The sequence below is a fragment of the Carassius gibelio genome, chromosome B25 (assembly GCF_023724105.1).
Source record: "Carassius gibelio isolate Cgi1373 ecotype wild population from Czech Republic chromosome B25, carGib1.2-hapl.c, whole genome shotgun sequence".
In the NCBI taxonomy this organism is placed as follows: Eukaryota; Metazoa; Chordata; class Actinopteri; order Cypriniformes; family Cyprinidae; genus Carassius; species Carassius gibelio.
Window position 1 is genome coordinate 4,043,717 of NC_068420.1, and position 18,537 is coordinate 4,062,253.

Consider the following 18,537-nt stretch of genomic DNA (forward strand, 5'->3'; position numbering starts at 1 on the left):
ATATATATATATATATATATAATGTAATATAATTTTAAGGTGGAAGATAACCGGGACATGTAGTAACTAATATAATATATACTTTATATTATATTGACTCATATTGTTTAGTCCTAATTTTAATGTATATAAAAAATAAAAAATCAGCCCGGAAATGACTGCCGTTATATAGTGTGAGAATATTTATGGTTTTGCACTATAGAGGAATGTGTCAAGGCTGGTCTTCACATGAAGCAGACTTTAGGTGGGGTGTTCCCACTAGGGTCCGGTGGTGGTGGTGGGGGGGCTGTCTGTGTGTACTCCAGGACTGAACTGAGCGGCTGGACACCGGTGGGCTTGGCTCTGCGCGCGCTACGCGTCATGACTGAAATCTGAGGCGGGTTTAAAAGGCTTTGAGGAGAGCCACAGACAGACGAGGAGAGACATTTGGAGATCTGGGGTGCACAGGCATTAGATCTTCTTGTTTCGAGACGCTTTTGAGCCAAAGCAACTCTGTTATCTCCTTGAATAAGTCTGGGTCAAGAGCAAATGGAGATTTATACATTTATAGTTTATAATTCAACCCTTGTGGGCTTTAAATCTCCAACCATTTGGTGTCTAACACAGATATTTAACCACCAGGTTTAATCTGCAGCGTAGCGGAGCATCGCGCAACGGGACACCGGCGTTTCCATTTACGCACGTCGTTCGCCCGCGTTTTACCGCGTGGTACTGTTGTTATCCTTGACGAATCTTACAATGGGACACCTGAGCAACGCATCGCACCCGGTAAACTCCACCGACCCGTTCGGACGCGACGAAGAAGTCGCGAAAATCGAGATCGCGGTGCTGAGCGTCACCTTCGCGGTCGCCGTGATCGGGAACTGCAGCGTGCTGGTGGCCATCCACAACACCAAGAAGAAACCCTCCCGCATGCATCTGTTCATTAAACACCTGAGCCTGGCAGACCTGGTGGTCGCGTTCTTCCAGGTCCTCCCGCAGCTGTGCTGGGAAATAACCTTCCGTTTCTACGGCCCGGACTTTCTGTGCAGGATAGTCAAGCACCTGCAGGTGATGGGCATGTTCGCGTCCACTTACATGATGGTCATGATGACTCTAGACCGCTACATCGCCATCTGCCACCCTCTGAAGACCCTCCAGCAGTCCACCCGGAGGTCCCACATCATGATCGCGGGCACGTGGATCAGCAGTCTGCTCCTCAGCACCCCTCAGTACTTCATCTTCTCCCTCAGTGAGATCCAGAACGGCTCTGATGTGTACGACTGCTGGGGTCACTTCATCCAGCCCTGGGGAGTCCGCGCGTACATCACCTGGATCACAGCGGGGATCTTCCTCATCCCGGTCATCATATTAATGACCAGCTACGGATTCATATGCCACAGCATCAGGATGAACATCAGATATAAGACCAAGAAGACGCCGGGGGACGGCGCGCACAAGAACGGGCTGATCGGTAAGAGCTCGGTGAGCAGCGTCACCACGATCTCCAGAGCGAAGCTACGCACCGTCAAGATGACCTTCGTCATCGTCCTCGCGTATATCATCTGCTGGGCGCCGTTTTTCACCGTGCAGATGTGGTCGGTGTGGGACAAGAACTTCAGCTGGGATGGTGAGTGAAAATGAGGGAAAGATTCGCGTGCATGCCATGAAATTATGATTCAGGTGTTAAATGTCCAAGGTTACACCCTTTAAATAGCCTTATCTTTTAAATAAAATTGTATATATAATCTACAAACATTATATTATGATATATAATCCTTAACATATAATTGTGCATTACACTTTTTTTCATATATTTCATAAAATGTGCACCCTGCGTTTCATCTCTTTGAAAACTATATAGTAAATTGCATTTTGATTAGGCTAGCATTAACATAAATTATGTTTGCATAATGATTAACAGTCTAATGCATATTCAAAGAGTTAAAAATGTAATCTAATCTTTTCATATATTTCATGCATATTAAGATAAGGTAAGCCATACTTTCATATAGTCTAGATATAAAAGTATGTTGTGTAATGCTCAAGAGATTAAGATAAATTCAAACAGTGACATTTTTACTAATCCATTTCAAGCATATCTAAATAAGCATTCAACATATAATAAACAACATTCTATAACTTAAATATCATTAAATATGTTAGCTAGCACAGTTTAAGATTTGAAATGTCATGCATTTCATTCATATTTCATATTTGCATTGATGTATTAATGTTAGATTGCACACTGTGCAAAGTGAAAATGCGCAAGTTTTTAATTTCCACCTGATCTGACCCCAAACGTACTTCCATTTGTGTAACCTGGATTGTAATCTTGGGGCATCAATGTGGTTACAACATTTAAAAAAAAATCAGTTTTCCCCAGTGCATTTATTTTTATACTGAATTGTTATTAAATGTGCAAATACTTGATTGTATTGTATGTATAATGAAATGGGTTTATATGTTACCAGGATGTTTATTGGATGCTTTCAAAAGCTTTGTTTAAATTTAAAACACAACAAATGGCTGCTAATGGAAAGAAGTGCTAACGTGTTAAATATAGTCTCTCTGATATGCTTATAAAGATAATTTGAGAAATGAAGTCATGAGACCAGAATAGTGTGTCTAAACAGAACCGCTGCAGATTTCCGATGTGTAAATCTGACATTAAAATTCCACATGAGCTTATGGGATGTGTAGTTAAGCCAATTTCACACCATTTTCACATGGTTACAAGTTACTTTAATCAAAACATATTGATTAGTTTTGTCATATATTATTTTATGCTGATATCTGGCAACACAGAAGGATTAACACAGTTCAGAATGACTGGTGTTCCATATTTATTTATACAAGTACAATTCTGAATAAAAAATTATAGATTTAAATGTATACTGATAATTTTATATGGATATCTGTTTGCTGAAAAAAGACACCATTGTTTTTATAAATCTTATTGTTTTGTACCTGGATGCCGATTGGCTGATAAAGTGACTGTAGATTCAAAGACACATATTGTGAAAAACTGAGTGTTTTTGCTTATCGATATGATGCTTGGCATTTTTTTTTCATTTATTCATGCTAATATCTGGCAAAACAGCATGCATAATAACTGGTTACAAATTACAAAAAAATGAGAAGAAAACATTGTTATTTTAAAACTTTTGAGTCTATATTTTATATGGATTATTTTATCTGTATCAATACATCTGGATACAGTGATATAATTATTATTACATAGTTACATAATTATAGTTCTGGTCCTGGATGCTGATTGGCTGCTGCAGTGACTCTAGATTCTGATTGGATGACGCATGTTCTAAGCTGTTGGCAAAATGTTACATTCCACTGTTTGTTTGGCAATCTAAAAAGAAATAAATAAAGAAAGATGTATTAGTTCATTATATATAAATAGGAAATTATATTAAATAGTAATTTTCACTAATATCTTGCAACACAATAGGCATGAATAACACCTGAATAAAAATACATAAAAATGATTAAAACCCAACTAAAATAAAGTGGATGTTTCTTATGCTTATTTAGATAGATAGATAGATAGATAGATAGATAGATAGATAGATAGATACTTTTACATGCATTAATAAGTCTGAAAAGCTTGTTTGGAGAACCTTTACCATATAATATAACACATTTTATAAACATCTTATAAAAGTTATTCTATATTTATAAAATATATAATTTTATCGTTTACTATAAACTTTAAACATGTGGTGCTGGATGCTGATTGGCTGATACAGTGGCTGTAGGTTCTGATTGGATGATGAATGTTCTAAGCTGTTGATAAACAGTCTGTGTTTATCGTTGTTGCCGGGCAACAGTAAACAGACAACAGTGAGACATAGGAACTGTGTCGTGGAGAGAATTATTTATTGGAGGGTATCTTCATTTCAAGCATTTACAGTTATTGTTTCTGTGTGTAGATTCGGAGAACACGGCCGTCACTCTGTCTGCGCTGCTGGCCAGTCTGAACAGCTGCTGTAACCCGTGGATCTACATGGTTTTCAGCGGACACCTCCTGCAGGATTTCGCTCACTGCTTCCCCTGCAGCCACAAGATCCAGCAGAGCTTCCGGAAGGAGGATTCGGACAGCAGCCTACGGAGAACCACGCTGCTCACCAAGATCGCCAACCGCAGCCCCACGTGTAGCTCGGGCACCTGGAAAGAGTTCGAGCATTCACCCAAAACCAGCAGGGCGGCCCCGGCCGAGACGTGACGCAGCCGGCCCCCGGGAATCTGACTTTGGTGAGACTCTCACAGCAGGGTTTTAAAACCCCGGGCTTCGGACGCCGAGTGAGCTCCAGATGAGATAAGACACACTATTACTGCTCAGGAGATTCAAGGGAGTTCATTCTGCTTCATTGAAGCATCTTAAAAGTAAAAAGGTAGTTGTAATCATCCAGTAAGAGTCTGGAGCTGTGAAATGATCATTGGATGAGAAATGATTGAGTTCATATGGAGATCTGAGCACAGTTTGAGACATTGTTCAGATCTCTTTTGGGACTTTGGAGCTCGTCGCTACTTCAGTTTGAATCTGCTTTTCATGGTTTCATTGCTGTCGGAGATTCAGTCTTCTTGCCGAAGAACAGATTTTTAAAATACAATTGCGTTAATAAAAGTTATAAGGACATAGGCCAAACATTAGGAATAATATGTAATATTTTTGAACAAAAAATCGAAATGCTCATCAAAGCTGCATTTATTTGGTAAAAAAAAAAATCCAGTTAAAGCAGTAAAATTGTAAAACAATTGTAAAACAGCTGTAAAACAGCTGTGCATCACGGAAATAAAATACATTTCAATATATATTCAAATAGAGAATATTATTTAAAATAGTAATAATATTTCACATTTGTAAAAAAAAAAAAAATTTGCAAAAGAAACATACTTAAAAAAAACAGCAGTGTACTTTTTTTAAAAAAAGTCTTGAATATTTTTGTTAGTTTATTTTTTTATGTAGAAACATTTTCCAGAAGGCACTTGATGTTATGTTGTATTACAAATGTATTCACGCCGTGCACGTCATGCTTTACTATCTCTCGTCTCGTGTCTATTAAGGAAACAGTGGGAACACAGAAAATGCCGTAAATCTCTGTGGCACAATGAGTCCAGCGAGACATTTCCTGTGATAAGCGTCTACTTAAGCCCGGCGCTGGGTTTATTTTGGCCCCGAGTGTGCGACCCTCGTGCCAAAGTAAACCAGACACCTGCTGCCCGGGACCGAGCCGAGAGCGAGCTGATCGCTGGAAGCAAAATATATCAGTTTCCAGACAATAAATGAATGCTGCTCTAAATAAAACATAGGAAACAGTCTGCCTTATGAAATATTACCGGGCATGAGCTTCATTCTATAAATGAATGTTTTCACATGGCCAAGCATGTCTTTACTGGTCATCTGTCAGGTTTGGACAGTTTTAATAAACATATACTGAGAAATGCTAAGAGTTAATGCTGTTTATGTATAAATGAAAGTTGTAAATAAATGACAAATAACAGGATATCTTTATAGTGACAGATGGTCTATATTTGTTTGTATATGTTAAGGTTTTTTTTTTTTTTTTAATGATATGCTAAGCAATGGAAGCCTGTTTCTGCATGGAATAAAAACAAACAATTGTGACTTTTTATCTCACAGTTCACACTTTTGTTCTCACAGTTTTGAGAATTGTGAGATATAAACTCATAATTATTATTTTTTTCTCGTAATTCTGCATTTGTATCTCCCAGTTCTGACTTTTGTCTCAGAAATCTGTATTTAAATCTTGAAATTCGAATTTTTTCCTCAGAATTCTAAATTCGTTTTTCCACAATTATGACTTTATTCCTCAGAATTCTGAGTTTAATATCTCACAATTCCTCACCTTTTCCTCACAAGTTTATATCCTGGAATTCTGACTGAATATCTCCCAATTGTGACTTTTTTGAAAAAGTTGAAGACCTTTTTATTCCATGTTTCCACAATGGAATAAAAAAATTACAAAGATAATGGTGTGTTCATATCAGTTTATATTTGCAAAGATTTTTTTTTTTTTTTTAAGTCCAAATTTTGACATAAAAGTCTCAACTGGGCTTCCAAACTCAGCATGGTTAACTGCCAACTTTATATGTGTTGCACCTCTCACAAATTTCTCGGTGTACTTGTGTACCAAATCCAATAAATCAAACCTTCATGAAATATTAGTTCTGCATCTGTGTTAACAAAAGTGTTTTTAGCAACCGAGCCGTTTCTAGCACTGTCTGCTGTTTAAATGCAACTTCATACCACATAAACAACTGCGCGTTGAATTTGTTATTAGCTTTTTAATATCGTTTGGAACAACTTTCCAAGTAGCCTGACTGAAAATCATTGGGAGAGTCACTAACCAGCTGTCTAACTTATAGATTGAGTTTAGTGAAAGATCGAGTGTGTTCCATTTGCAGCATAAAACAAAAAGCAAAAAGTGGACTAATTCTTCTGTTTCTTCTCTGCACTTCATCACAAGTTGCACAATGCAAATTGCCTAGTAGGATCGTTTCCAAAAATCCCATAATAGCTTGAGAGTTTCCTGTTTGTTTCCTGTTTGAGGACACACGTCCTCTCCTGCATTAACTAACCTTCTCCTCTCCAGTCTGTGAGCAGAGGCCAAACAGCTGCTGTTTGCATACGTGTGTGTGTGTGTGTGTGAGAGAGAGAGAGAGACGTACAGCCTCCAAAGTTTCTCACATCACCAACGGAACAAATTATGCATGTAAATGATCTAAGTTGTTGTGTTTCTGAGAGATGTGAGGGTGTTGGAGACATGTGATGTAAAAACCCCAAAACACATTGTGCTTTTGTGATCGCTTCCATGAAATCCTCCCAGCTGAAAAATACAACAACAGCCTAAAACAATCAGGTTTGCTGCTCTTAACTGGTTTAAACTGGTTTCCTTTGTTGTGCACATCCAGAATAAACTCTGGTCATGCTGCTCAGTCTTATTCTGCTATATACTATTAGTGGTTTTCTATTTTATTTTAGTAATTTTAGTACTTAAACTAATTTTATTTTAGTTGGTTTTAAAGGCAATGTTTAATTTAAGCTTACATTTTCATTTAATATTAATATTTTATTTTGAAATAGCTTTTATTTGTATTTGTAATTTCAGTACTTATGTCAGTTAGGTAGCAAGGCAATATTTCTGATTTTCATTTTTTTATTTTTATTTTTTATTTACATTTTCCATCTAGAATTTATATTTTTTATTTCACCTTTGAGTGAAAAAATAAAATTTTTCATAGTTTTTAGTAGTTTCGTTTACAATAGCATTGATTCTGTCCAGTTACGCGTTCCTGTTTTATCATTTTTGGCACCTTTCTATTGTATAAAAGGTTCTTTATTGTGGAAATAGATTCTTTATTTTAGTAAAAATATTATATCCGGAACTGTTTGCTGAAAGTTTCTTTTTGCGAAAACCAAATTATCCCTTTTATGACATCACTGTAAATAAAATCCCCTTTTAAGACCTTTATTTCCATGAGTGTGAAATAGATTTCAGAATATTCCCACAGGTGGGAAAAATCCTGTGCATCTAAAACACAGATAATAATGAATATGTATTTCACTTATGCAATGTACATCTCAGACAAAACCCTCAATATCATTCAAAAAATTGATGCCACTCTTGGCAAATCCAGTAATTAGTTTCCCTCAAAAGTGTTTATTGTATCAGCCTCGTTCCAGGCGGTCTGATAACAAAACCTGCCAGAAGTTGAGCAAAGCCAGTCAGATTGGAGCTTGCCAAATCCAGTTTAGCTGTTTAGTTACAGGACTGTGAGAGCGAAAACCCATCTGAACCCATCAGCAAGCGAACTGAACCTGTTTCTTTTCTTCAGCAGGGTTATTGAGAAGTTCACTGGGGTTGTCAAACAAGGTTTTAAAGCTAACCAGGGTCTGATTAATATTTCCTCTGTTTCCTTCAGCTATAATTTCTCATGGATGTGATGTAATGAAATTGCATGTAGGTCTGATTTTCTCATTCCGGCTGAAGAAAGCCTGCAGTGCTTTTCTGATGACGAACGGCCTTTTGCTCCCAGAAGCTGAAGCCGTAGCAGAGAAATTAGCATGAAACAGAAAGATGAGAGGAAGTTTTAATATAGGAAAAGACCCTGATGTGTCACAGGAAGTGAATATGGACTCTTATCTCACGCACAGGTTCTGCCTCAGGTCTGGTTTTACTCCATATTTACAACACATACATCTTCATGATTTTATAGGTTGTTTGTTCAATGCCCTTAATATACCTATAGGTTTCATGCAGCTTTCTGTTTCAAGTCAGTAGTGTCCAACAGGATCATATGCTCCCAAACAGACACGTCTGTGGTTTTGATCGCTTGCATAGAGTAGATTTCTGGCCTAAAACGTCAAAAACAAATGGGTCTGATCAAGAAGTTTGACAGTGTCTGGGTCATTCCTGACTGGCTGAACATGTTAAAACTCAAATAAATGATTATGCTTGTGCTTTAAAGGGGGGTGAAATGCTCGTTTTCACTCAATCTCCTGTTAATCTTGAGTACCTATAGAGTAGTACTGCATCCTTCATAGCTCCAAAAAGTCTTTAGTTTTATTATATTCATAAGAGAAAGATAGTCTGGACCGTTTTTTCCCGGAAAAACACGACCGGCTGGAGGCGTGACGTGTGGGCGGAGCTAAAGAATCACGAGCGTCAGTAAAAGCTTTTGCGTTGAGAGCGTTTGGAAGCTGTGACTTTACCGTGAGGGAAAAAAAACATCCAAAACAAACCATGGCTAACAGTCAGATTCAGCGTATATTTATGATCCAGAATCAGATCCCGAGGCTGAAACTGAACAAGAGCAGCAACAGCAACGACTCGCTCCGAGCGGGGCTCGAACCCGGGTCTCCGATGGCAGGGGGACGCACTAACAAGGAGGCAGAGATATTTGAAGCAGTTTTACTCACCGCCTGCGGTTCCAACACACGATCGTGACCCTTTTTCGTTGGGATTGCATTATCCTTAAGAAATAAACGATACGCAAATCCAGCGTCAAACTGGACCTTGTTTGTAAAACAAGCATCTTCGAAATGCAGGGAACAAACACAAACACTTGCACAACTCCGTTGATGCTCTGTAAAAATAAACTCCATCCACTGGTCCCTTAATGCTGTTTCTCTTTTGGTAATCTGTGCAGGGTGGTCTTGCCCTGGCAACCAAAAACACACTCCTTTTGTGACATTTTGCGACGCTCTCGCTCTGATCAGTGAAGTCTGTTGTGCTCTCAGTGCTCTGCTATACGGGAGCGCGCGCTCTTCCGGCAGAAGTGCCTCAGGACCCATATAAGGAAATTCCGCTCCATCTAACGTCACACAGAGCCATACTCGAAAAAAACTTTCTGAAACTTGTGACAAACCGGACGGAGTGTTTTTGGAACAGAAATACTCCTTCAAACGTACAACTTAATTTTTGAAACTTTGTCCATGTTTAGCATGGGAATCCAACTCTTTAACAGTGTAAAAAACTCAGTATGAATGAAATAGCATTTCACCCCCCCTTTAAGTTTTGAAAATCTGCTCTGATTAAACTTTAATAATTCTAGATAGATTATTTCATACAGTTTTACACGACTATAATGGATTTTAACAAAATATATATTGAGTATATTGAGGGTACGTTAACTGATTTCAATAAGTGAAAACTAGTATTTAAAAAAAGAGCCTAAAACAACCAGGTTTGGTGGTCTTATGGTTCGAGGTTTAGTTAGAGAGTTTACAAAAAGACAGAATAAAAACAGGATGCAAATGAATATTGAGAATACAAAATAATCACCAATTTAAAAAAAATGTGTGTGTGTGTGTGTGTGTGTGTGTGTCTATATATATATATATATAAACTTTTTAAGTTGTGGTTAAAAAGCGGTTTGAATAGAGAAAGAAATAAGAAGTAACAAAGTAGTTTAAAATTCTTTGTTTCATTCATGTATTGAGAGATTTAAATCAAACTTAATTTATGATTAATATGCATAGCTAAGAATACATTTGGACAATTGTAAAGGTGATTTTCTCAATATTAATTTGTTTTTTGCTCCCTCAGATTCCAGATTTTCAAATAGTTGTATCTCAGACAAGAATTGTCCTCCTAATAAACCACACATCAGATTATTTACATGCATCTTAATTTTGAAAAATTAACACTTAACACTGGTTTTGTGTTCCAGGGTCACATATGATTTGAAGGGTTTAATATTTTAATCAATATATATATCTATAAGTATTTTTTAATGCATGGATAACTGGACTGCATTGAATGGCCCTTGTAAAGTTCATGATCAGTACTGCTTTGTACATGCACACCATATAAATCAGATAACATCTTTAAAAAGGTTGTCATATTAACAAATGAACAAATAATTTGGCAAAACCTAGCTGCATTGATCTTAATTGTGAAATGTGGCTCATAACTCCATTATACTGGCTTTAGATGCACATCTGGATTTTGAATACGGGTTTCTGTCTTGTCTTGATGGAGATTAATTGTTTCTTCTCTTCAGTATAACAACAGACTGCTTTCCATTCGCTCTTTCCAGCTGAATTGGTCTGATGTGGTCGTTCCAGTATGCTCTGTGTGTATAGATATCAATCTGAGGCTCAGGATTCACTGAAATCAGGCAGTATTCCTTCATTTATAATTACTGAACCATGCACCTAAGTCAAATATTTTCCCTGAAGATAAACGTCACAGACGTAGATTCTCTCAGAGATGTTAACTTGACGTGACAATCCCAAAACAAGGTCCAACCAGTGTGACTGAATCCCGATCCCAGAGCTCTGTGCTCTCATGAAGTGCAGCTGTGAGTGAATATAACCGATCAGGAAACACCTCCAACATTACACAAGCATCAGTGCTTCCCTAACCTTTCATGGCAACTGTTGTTTTGGAAAAGATCTCTGTTCCTCTTGAGCTCATCTGTAGATGTTCTGAGCTCAGTGATGCGTTCGGGACATCCAGCTTTGATTTTCTCTTGTTTACGCCACAGCAACTCCTGAGTAGTTCTGAAGGTTTATATTGATTTTGTTGTGACTATAATTTTTTTCATTCTTAAACTGACCACTCACTTAAAAAGCACCTAAGCAAAAGCATGCATATTACTTCATATTTGATGTTTATCAATTACTGCATATTAATGCCTTTCCTGCATGTCCGTATTCTACATCTTTTAACCCTTAACCACTACAGCAGCTACCTTTCTTACACTTCAAGTCTTCTTTAATAAGACTGACTGTTTTGTCCAGTGTTTCCAGTCATAGCTTACTACATTTTGACATGCACTGGGGTGTGGAAAGATGAATCTTTGAACTAATTGTTTGAAAGTCACTGATAAATGCAAGAAAAGTAAGGTTTTTTTCTTTTCTTTTTTTTTTTTTTTTACCTTGCATGCATGTAAACCTGTTGTCGGGGACTCTCAAAACCAAATGATAAACCTTTCAAATTGCAGAACTATTGCACTATTAGTTAAAAGTAACTTTCCCCAACTCTGTATCTCAGTGGTTTCTGCTGCATCCATAACAGCAGGCCTTTTGTGATTCTTCTCTGTTTTCGTGGGAAATGTTCATTAAGGTCGTTACAGTCTGAGAGGGACTGATTGAGTGTTGTGTCCCATGACAGGAGGGAAATCTCCATCATATATCTCTTATTTGTATACGTTAAACGGATATCCCAGTGTTCAAAGGGTCACCGATGATAAATGAACATTTCCCAGAATTCAGTGCTGATTACAATGCAAGAAAACAATGCCATCCTATAGTGAAACACAAGCATATTTGTCCTCATACTATTGTATATTTTTACATAGCAAAAGCTGCATCTGAGAGAAAACCAAATATGTGCAATTAACCCCGGGCAGGTCAACGGTTATTATATGATAAACTCAACACAAATGCATGAGATGTTTTTCACTCATTACACATGCACAAACACATTTATGCATGCAGACATCATGCATCAACGCCAGTAGGTTTTTTGAAAGCGTTTCTCGTTTTCAAAAAGGCTAAAAAGGGTTAATAGACCTGACTGTAAGAGATAAATTCATCTGCTCGCTAGATGCTTTCACAGCCTCATTGTGCTAATAATCATTCTCGTGCAAACTACTCGAACTCAGACTTTCAGAGAAACTGTTTTTAATCAAGAGCTGTTGATGCTTAAAGCGGTGACGCTGAAGTTGTGTGGAGTTCTGCTTGTTTTATTTAGGTTTCAGAATTCATCAAATTTGTGAAAATTGTCACGATGAAAAAATAAAAAATTAAGAATCATACTCTTATTTTCCAAAAAGCCAATAGAAAAATCAGTCGACGTGGACGTTCTCAGTGCATGCAAAGATCCAGAACGTCCAGTTTTTAAATGTTCTTTCTTGGTTATAAATGTTGAACGAACATTCCATTTAATCATTTTTCAAACATTAGGGGAACATTACTTTTGACAAGTAGAAGCCTAACATTTAAAGATGTCCAAATAGAACATTTTAGAGGAACACTTTGAAAATGATACATTTAAATGAATGTTCTCTTAAAATTAGCTAATAGAAGAACACGTGACCAAATATCCATCACCACAGCGCTCTATGGAATAATGAGTTTAGCAATCACCAATAAAACAGAAAGGCAATCACTCAGATTCACTCAACAGTTGTAATGCTTTAGCATGAGATATACTCTTTTGAGCGTAAAAGGTCCTTTATATGTCACGAACATGCTCGATTCACAAATATCAACGACGTTGTTCCGCTCAATAGATGTCAAGCTGTCGCTGTTCACAGCAAGCATGTGGTAAATTAGCATTTATTAAAATGGGAGGTTTGTAGCCATCTTCCCTTGGTGTTTTCATGTTTATTAATATGTGGGCTTGTGGCAGATCTTCTCTTTTAAACAGGTAGGTTCAGTGTCTTAATGTCTCAGATCTATGAAGACATTCAGGAGCCTGTGAGCTACACATCAAACCGCAAACATATCAAAACCCACCACACAACACACAGCTTCACCGTCTGACATTTCCACCCCAGTCACTCTTAAGAGATGTCAGTCTTTGAGACGGAACCGAGTGCTGCTCGCTGACCCGTGTCTGGTGAGTTATTGATGGAGTTTGTCCTGGTCTCAGATGAGTTCTCGGGGGATCTGGTGGAGGGATGCTGCTCTTGGATCCGTCTGGCACGAGCTTCTCCATCTGGGAAGAATTAAGGATTTTTTTTTTGTACCGTGTGAACGGCCAGATGATGGCGAGATCTTGTTGGATATATTTATTGTCCCTCCAGAACATTCTCAAATCTGAAATCACGCCATTCCTGCGTGAGCCGCTCTGGTTTTCCACTGAGTCAAGCAGAATCTGGATTGAGTGTTCCTCTCTAAATGTAGTGTCAGACAATAACAAAAGTTTGATATATAGGGTTATATTAATTTCTAAACCATACATGGCACAGAAATTCATCCTTTTTCTTCTGAATGTCAACTGATTTGATATAGTTTAGTGACATTGCATTAGGTTGAATATCAAAAATGTTTGATTTCTTGAAGTATGTTACAATATACTGTAAAAGAGGGGTACTTTAAAAAACATAGAACTGAATGATAAGCATACTCATGAACCATGGTATTTATATGGTACTCCGAGTTATTGCAAAAAAAAAAAAAATATATATATATATATATATATATATATATATCAGAGTATTATCAGGGCATTAAATCATAGTACTTCCATGGTACAAGTCCACAAAAAAAAAAAAAATGATTCTACCAAGGCATGTTTTTGCTAGAGACTCACTTTCTCGGCTTTGTCATTGTTTCATAATTCACTTATAATGATTAGTTTAATATAAAAAGATGAAGTGCAATAAGAAACAAAAATTGAGTTGAGTAACTGAGTGATTTACAACAGCTTCCAAACTACTTTTACCTAACATCCAACTTTATTTCCAAGATATTTCCAAGCTCTTTTTCAAATCAAACCATAGGCGTATTTGAGATGTGAACGCTCGTCCGAAATATATTGTATCTAGTCTCGTAATGCATTGTAATGAGCTGGTGCAGAGCAATGTCAACTAAATATTTAATTCAACCAAAAAGCATGCATATAATTTTCAGTGGTATTTGTATGCTTATGCTTATTAACACAAAAATGGGAAGTCTGTTCACTCGGTGGTCAGATTTACACGGCACAGAAGCGCTTCTCAAGTGACTGTTTAATGCTGCTCAGAAGTGGCACACATGCATTTCCACAGCAATCACACTAGTGCCTCAGAGCATCATTTACAGGAAGTGAGGAGCAAGCGAGTCCAAACCAGATGAACTTCTAACTGATTTATTAGACTGATTGATTTATTTTTAATAAGCAGAAATCCTTCCAAAACAGGCAGAAAGAATGATACCGATTCCCCTCATAAACAGCCAAGCAGCAGTAAATACACACCGACACACTTTCCACACAGGACTTGACAGAGTGTGCCAAAAGCAATAAAACTAGCAAATGAGCCAAAACCCAATCCTAAATCTTGCTCTTAGACCGTCCATAAGATCAGGATTGAGAGGCAGCACATGCGTTTGGCACCGCTGAGCTCCTAAATCTACCCAGCAGGCCCACTGCAGTGTTAATTTTGACACGAAATTTTAATTTAGTTTTAGTCTTAGTCTTTTGACTATAATTCTTTTTAGTTTTAGTCAAGTTTTAGTCATCTGATTTGTTTTAATTTTAGTCTTATTTTAGTCGACTAAAATTGCTTGGTATTTTAGTCGACTAAAATTGCTTGGTATTTTAGTCGACTAAAATAAGACTAAAATCAATAACAGATTTACTAGACAATTTTTTACAGCTGGTATAGGAAACAAACTTAAACAAAATATATAAAACACAAATTCAACTTTATTTCAACACAACTGTGTCTTTATTTCGATTCAAAAGCTTTTATGCAGCAACAAACACTGTCATGATAATGTAAACAATAACTAGCTGCCAATTGACCATCAATAAAAGAAAAATAACGTTAGGTCCAGGACCTTAAAGCTTACAGCTGAGCTGAACAATAAGTGCATACATTTAAAGTAAATATTTAATAAGTTGGCAGCTAGGTGGATAAAAAAAGTAACAAGATTTTATAAGGTATTCATTTGTCTAGCAATATTGTATGTTTTAAATACTACAATGCTAGATTTGTATGTATAATGATAGGATGTGAACATTCACGTTTCACATGACTAATATAGAAATATTTGTGATATTGTCAACAAGTAGAACATTATAAAATATACTAAACATTAGTATTAATCAAATGTATTTATCATGATATTACGTATTAGTATTGTGCTCGCATCTAATTTGAAGAAGGGACTATTTTACAGTACTTTTCAGTTCGTAATATTTAATGCTACAACATCTACGCACTGCACTATTCCAATTTTGCTTAGCTCAATAAACAAAATAACATCGTTGTAAAATTACATTTGAGAAAATGTCCGGGTGGCTCGTCTGTAAATGTCTTTTCAAATTGGTTGTGTTCTTGCCACGAATGAGCGCTCTGCGTGCTTTACACTTTGTTTTGTTTTGTTCGTCGTCAAACGTGAAGTGAGCTGTGGACATTTTGTCGCTCTTTTAGACAGTAGGGACTTTAAGCAACAGCTGCGAATGGAACGGCTACAGCGACCGGAAGTTTGCCGTCACACCGCTGTAGCCAAGAACGTAAAAGTCACTAAGCAACGGTAAAACAGAACAGCGCAACGCAGCATTAATTCATTTATTGAGATCCAAAAAAATATATAATTTAAAAAAGCAAGAGAAGGATTGCTTTTGGCGTTAAATGACAATCTTTTGTCAGAAGAGGAGTTTTTAATATTGTATGATGTAAATAAGTCTAAAAACATAACATTTATTTACCTAACCTCTCACGTTGTAGCGACTCCGGCAAATCAGCTGTTCTCCCGTAGTAGACCGTTAAATTAGAACGTCACAAAGTAGCAGTTAAATTCGCGCAGGCGCAATACAACGCCAGAATGGCGTTGCCGTTCCACCAGAGGCTGTTGCTTAAAGTCCCTATCACCTCTTCGAATGCCGACTTCCCGGGAGCTCATAAAAACTGAAAACCTTCGCTTCACGTCTCAATGAGTCAGGCTCTGATTGGTTCTCTTCTCTCATGCAGTCTGTTCTGTTTTGCCGGTTCTTTTGCTCATTCCTCGCATCTCTGCCGTCTGCTGATTTGATTTTCCTCACAGTCTATTTTCGTCTCGTCCTTTATTCGTTGACGATAATGTCAATCAATTTAGTCATAGTTTTAGTCTCCATCAGTGCCTTCTATTTTAGTTTTCGTTTCGTTTTCGTCGGCAAAAATATATTCGTGACGAAAATAATGACGAAAATATTTAGTCAACGAAATTAACACTGGCCCACTGAGGGTGTTTAATATATATATTAAAATAAAAAAATAAAATAAAGCATATTCACAAAGCCAAATAGGAAATAAAACTGATGTTGAACAAAAGTGTGTAAAAATATTCAGATGTAACCCCCTTTGTAATCTTAAAGTAATCTTTGTATACTCTAAAGTAAACTAATTTAATAATATTTGTAAAATATATTATCATTTTTAATATACAGTAACTACAACAGATTACAGTTGCGTTTATTTTGTAATTAAACTGATGTTGAATGGAGGAGGTGGGTCATTTGTTGTTAGGAAACACTGACATCTAGCGGCCGCTATGAGACATGACAGCGCTTTATTTTCTTCCCCTAAACAAAATGCTGGCGAGGTATTTCTAGTTATTGATTACAAAATAAAATAAATAAACAAATTAACTTCAGTACAGTCTTCTGAAGTTATATGATAGCTTTATGATTTAATATTAATCTGTTTTACACATGCATAGACGCTTTCTTTTAAAACAACTACGTGTGAGTAAACGGTGATGAGTTTCATCTTTCTCTAATTTGCAGTATTGCTTTGATTGTTGAGATGGATTACATATTATGGAAAACACATTCGTGTTAGACAGATATCAGCTGTAACAGATGGCATATATTTCTATTGACTGTGCACAAATCTCTTAATGCTCGTGGGATTATTGTTGTTTAACAGTACTGAACACACACGATTAAATCAGATAAAGTTGGAAATATGAAGTAAAGTCTGATATGCTGAAAACAGCATGTTAGGACAATAAAACATGCAAATAGACTTTTTACAGAAGTTTGTATATGCTAACACAAACTGCACTTTCCAATGACATTTATGCGATTTTAAATACTGTTCATTGTTACTAAATATTAAAAGTAACGCATCTTTTTAACACTTAAAGTATTTATTTAAATGATACTCTAGTAATGAGGTTTGTATTGGTTACTGATGAACTGATATGAATCGATTTTATGTAAAAAAAGAATCCCAGAAAAAAAGATTATTTTATTGTACTGGTTATGCTTTATGTCCTTATTATATGAAACTTAAAATGTTTCTTTAAATAATAGTCTGTTTCGTAATGTGTTTTATTTCGGTGATTAATGAACTGATATGAACTTATTATATTACAAATATTTACATTTTATTTTATTGTACTGGTTATGCTTTATTTGAAGGTGTCATAATTATATAGCACTTAAAATATAATCCATTTAATGATGTGGATTACTTTGTTATTACTGAACTGATATGAACTGATTTGATCAAAAAATCAATTTGATTGGGTATACATTAGATTTATCTACTCAAGCAATGAGTAACAGCATGCATTTATTAATAGGGCTAAAATTAGGGTTTGGTTTAGGGTTAGTTTAATGCAGTTATGCATAATTTACAATTTTAACAAGCTTTAATCATCTGTGTAGCAAAGACACTGTAAAATAAACTGTTACTATTTATTGATTTATTTGCGATAAGTTCTGTACTGTAATAAAGGTGAACAGTATGAGAGTCAAAGTCACCAGAGTGACCCGATGACCCGCTTTCAGTCACGTCACGCCGAGCCGAGACGAGCGCGCGCTCCAGCTGCGTCGCGTTAGAGCAGCGGCGTCCACTGGCTTCCTCCCTCACGATGATGACACGCGTGCGGTCCGCGGTCTCCAGCATCCTCGGCGGCTTCATGGCCTCTGGCTCCAGCGCGCACGAGCTCCGCCTGGACCCGCCGCTCCGGTTCCCGTACAGCAGACCGGATTTCCTCGCGCTGTCTCCAGACGAGGTGGAGTGCTCCGCGGATCACGTCTCCAGACCCATCCTCATCCTCAAGGAGATGAAGCTGCCCTGGGCCGCCGGATACGCGGAGTGAGTAGCGACCGACGCGCGCTGATCTGAGCACGCGGATGCTGAATGTTCGCGTTCTTCGTGATCATCGCATGAGGAACAGAAAATGAGAGATCAATGACACGCATCCATACTTTCATTTCCCAGCAGCTTTATCAGGGCGCATGCGCGTTATATCATAATCTAACTCGCGTGAAGCTGTCTGGATGACTCTGCGTTGATGATGGTTATGAATTCAGATTTCACACAGCCCAGGTTCAGTTTTATGCATTTATGATATGCTTGGCATCA

The 18,537-nt window shown here is 37.1% G+C and overlaps 2 protein-coding genes across 2 annotated transcripts in view; both read left to right on the top strand.

Annotated features, from left to right (window-relative positions):
• Positions 1-253: 253 nt before the first annotated feature.
• On the top strand, positions 254-6,183 carry LOC128013822 (arg8-vasotocin receptor-like). The gene is made up of 2 exons (XM_052596996.1): positions 254-1,609; positions 3,927-6,183. The coding sequence occupies exons 1-2, from the start codon at positions 739-741 to the stop codon at positions 4,217-4,219; spliced, it is 1,164 nt and encodes a 387-aa protein (XP_052452956.1). The 5' UTR covers positions 254-738; the 3' UTR covers positions 4,220-6,183.
• Positions 6,184-17,974: 11,791 nt separating this feature from the next.
• ppm1h (protein phosphatase, Mg2+/Mn2+ dependent, 1H) overlaps positions 17,975-18,537 on the top strand; it is a 14,503-nt gene continuing 13,940 nt past the window's right edge. Inside the window, exon 1 of the mRNA XM_052598487.1 lies at positions 17,975-18,267. Coding sequence (XP_052454447.1) covers positions 18,041-18,267 — 227 coding nt within the window. The 5' untranslated portion in view covers positions 17,975-18,040. The remainder of the gene's footprint in view (positions 18,268-18,537) is intronic.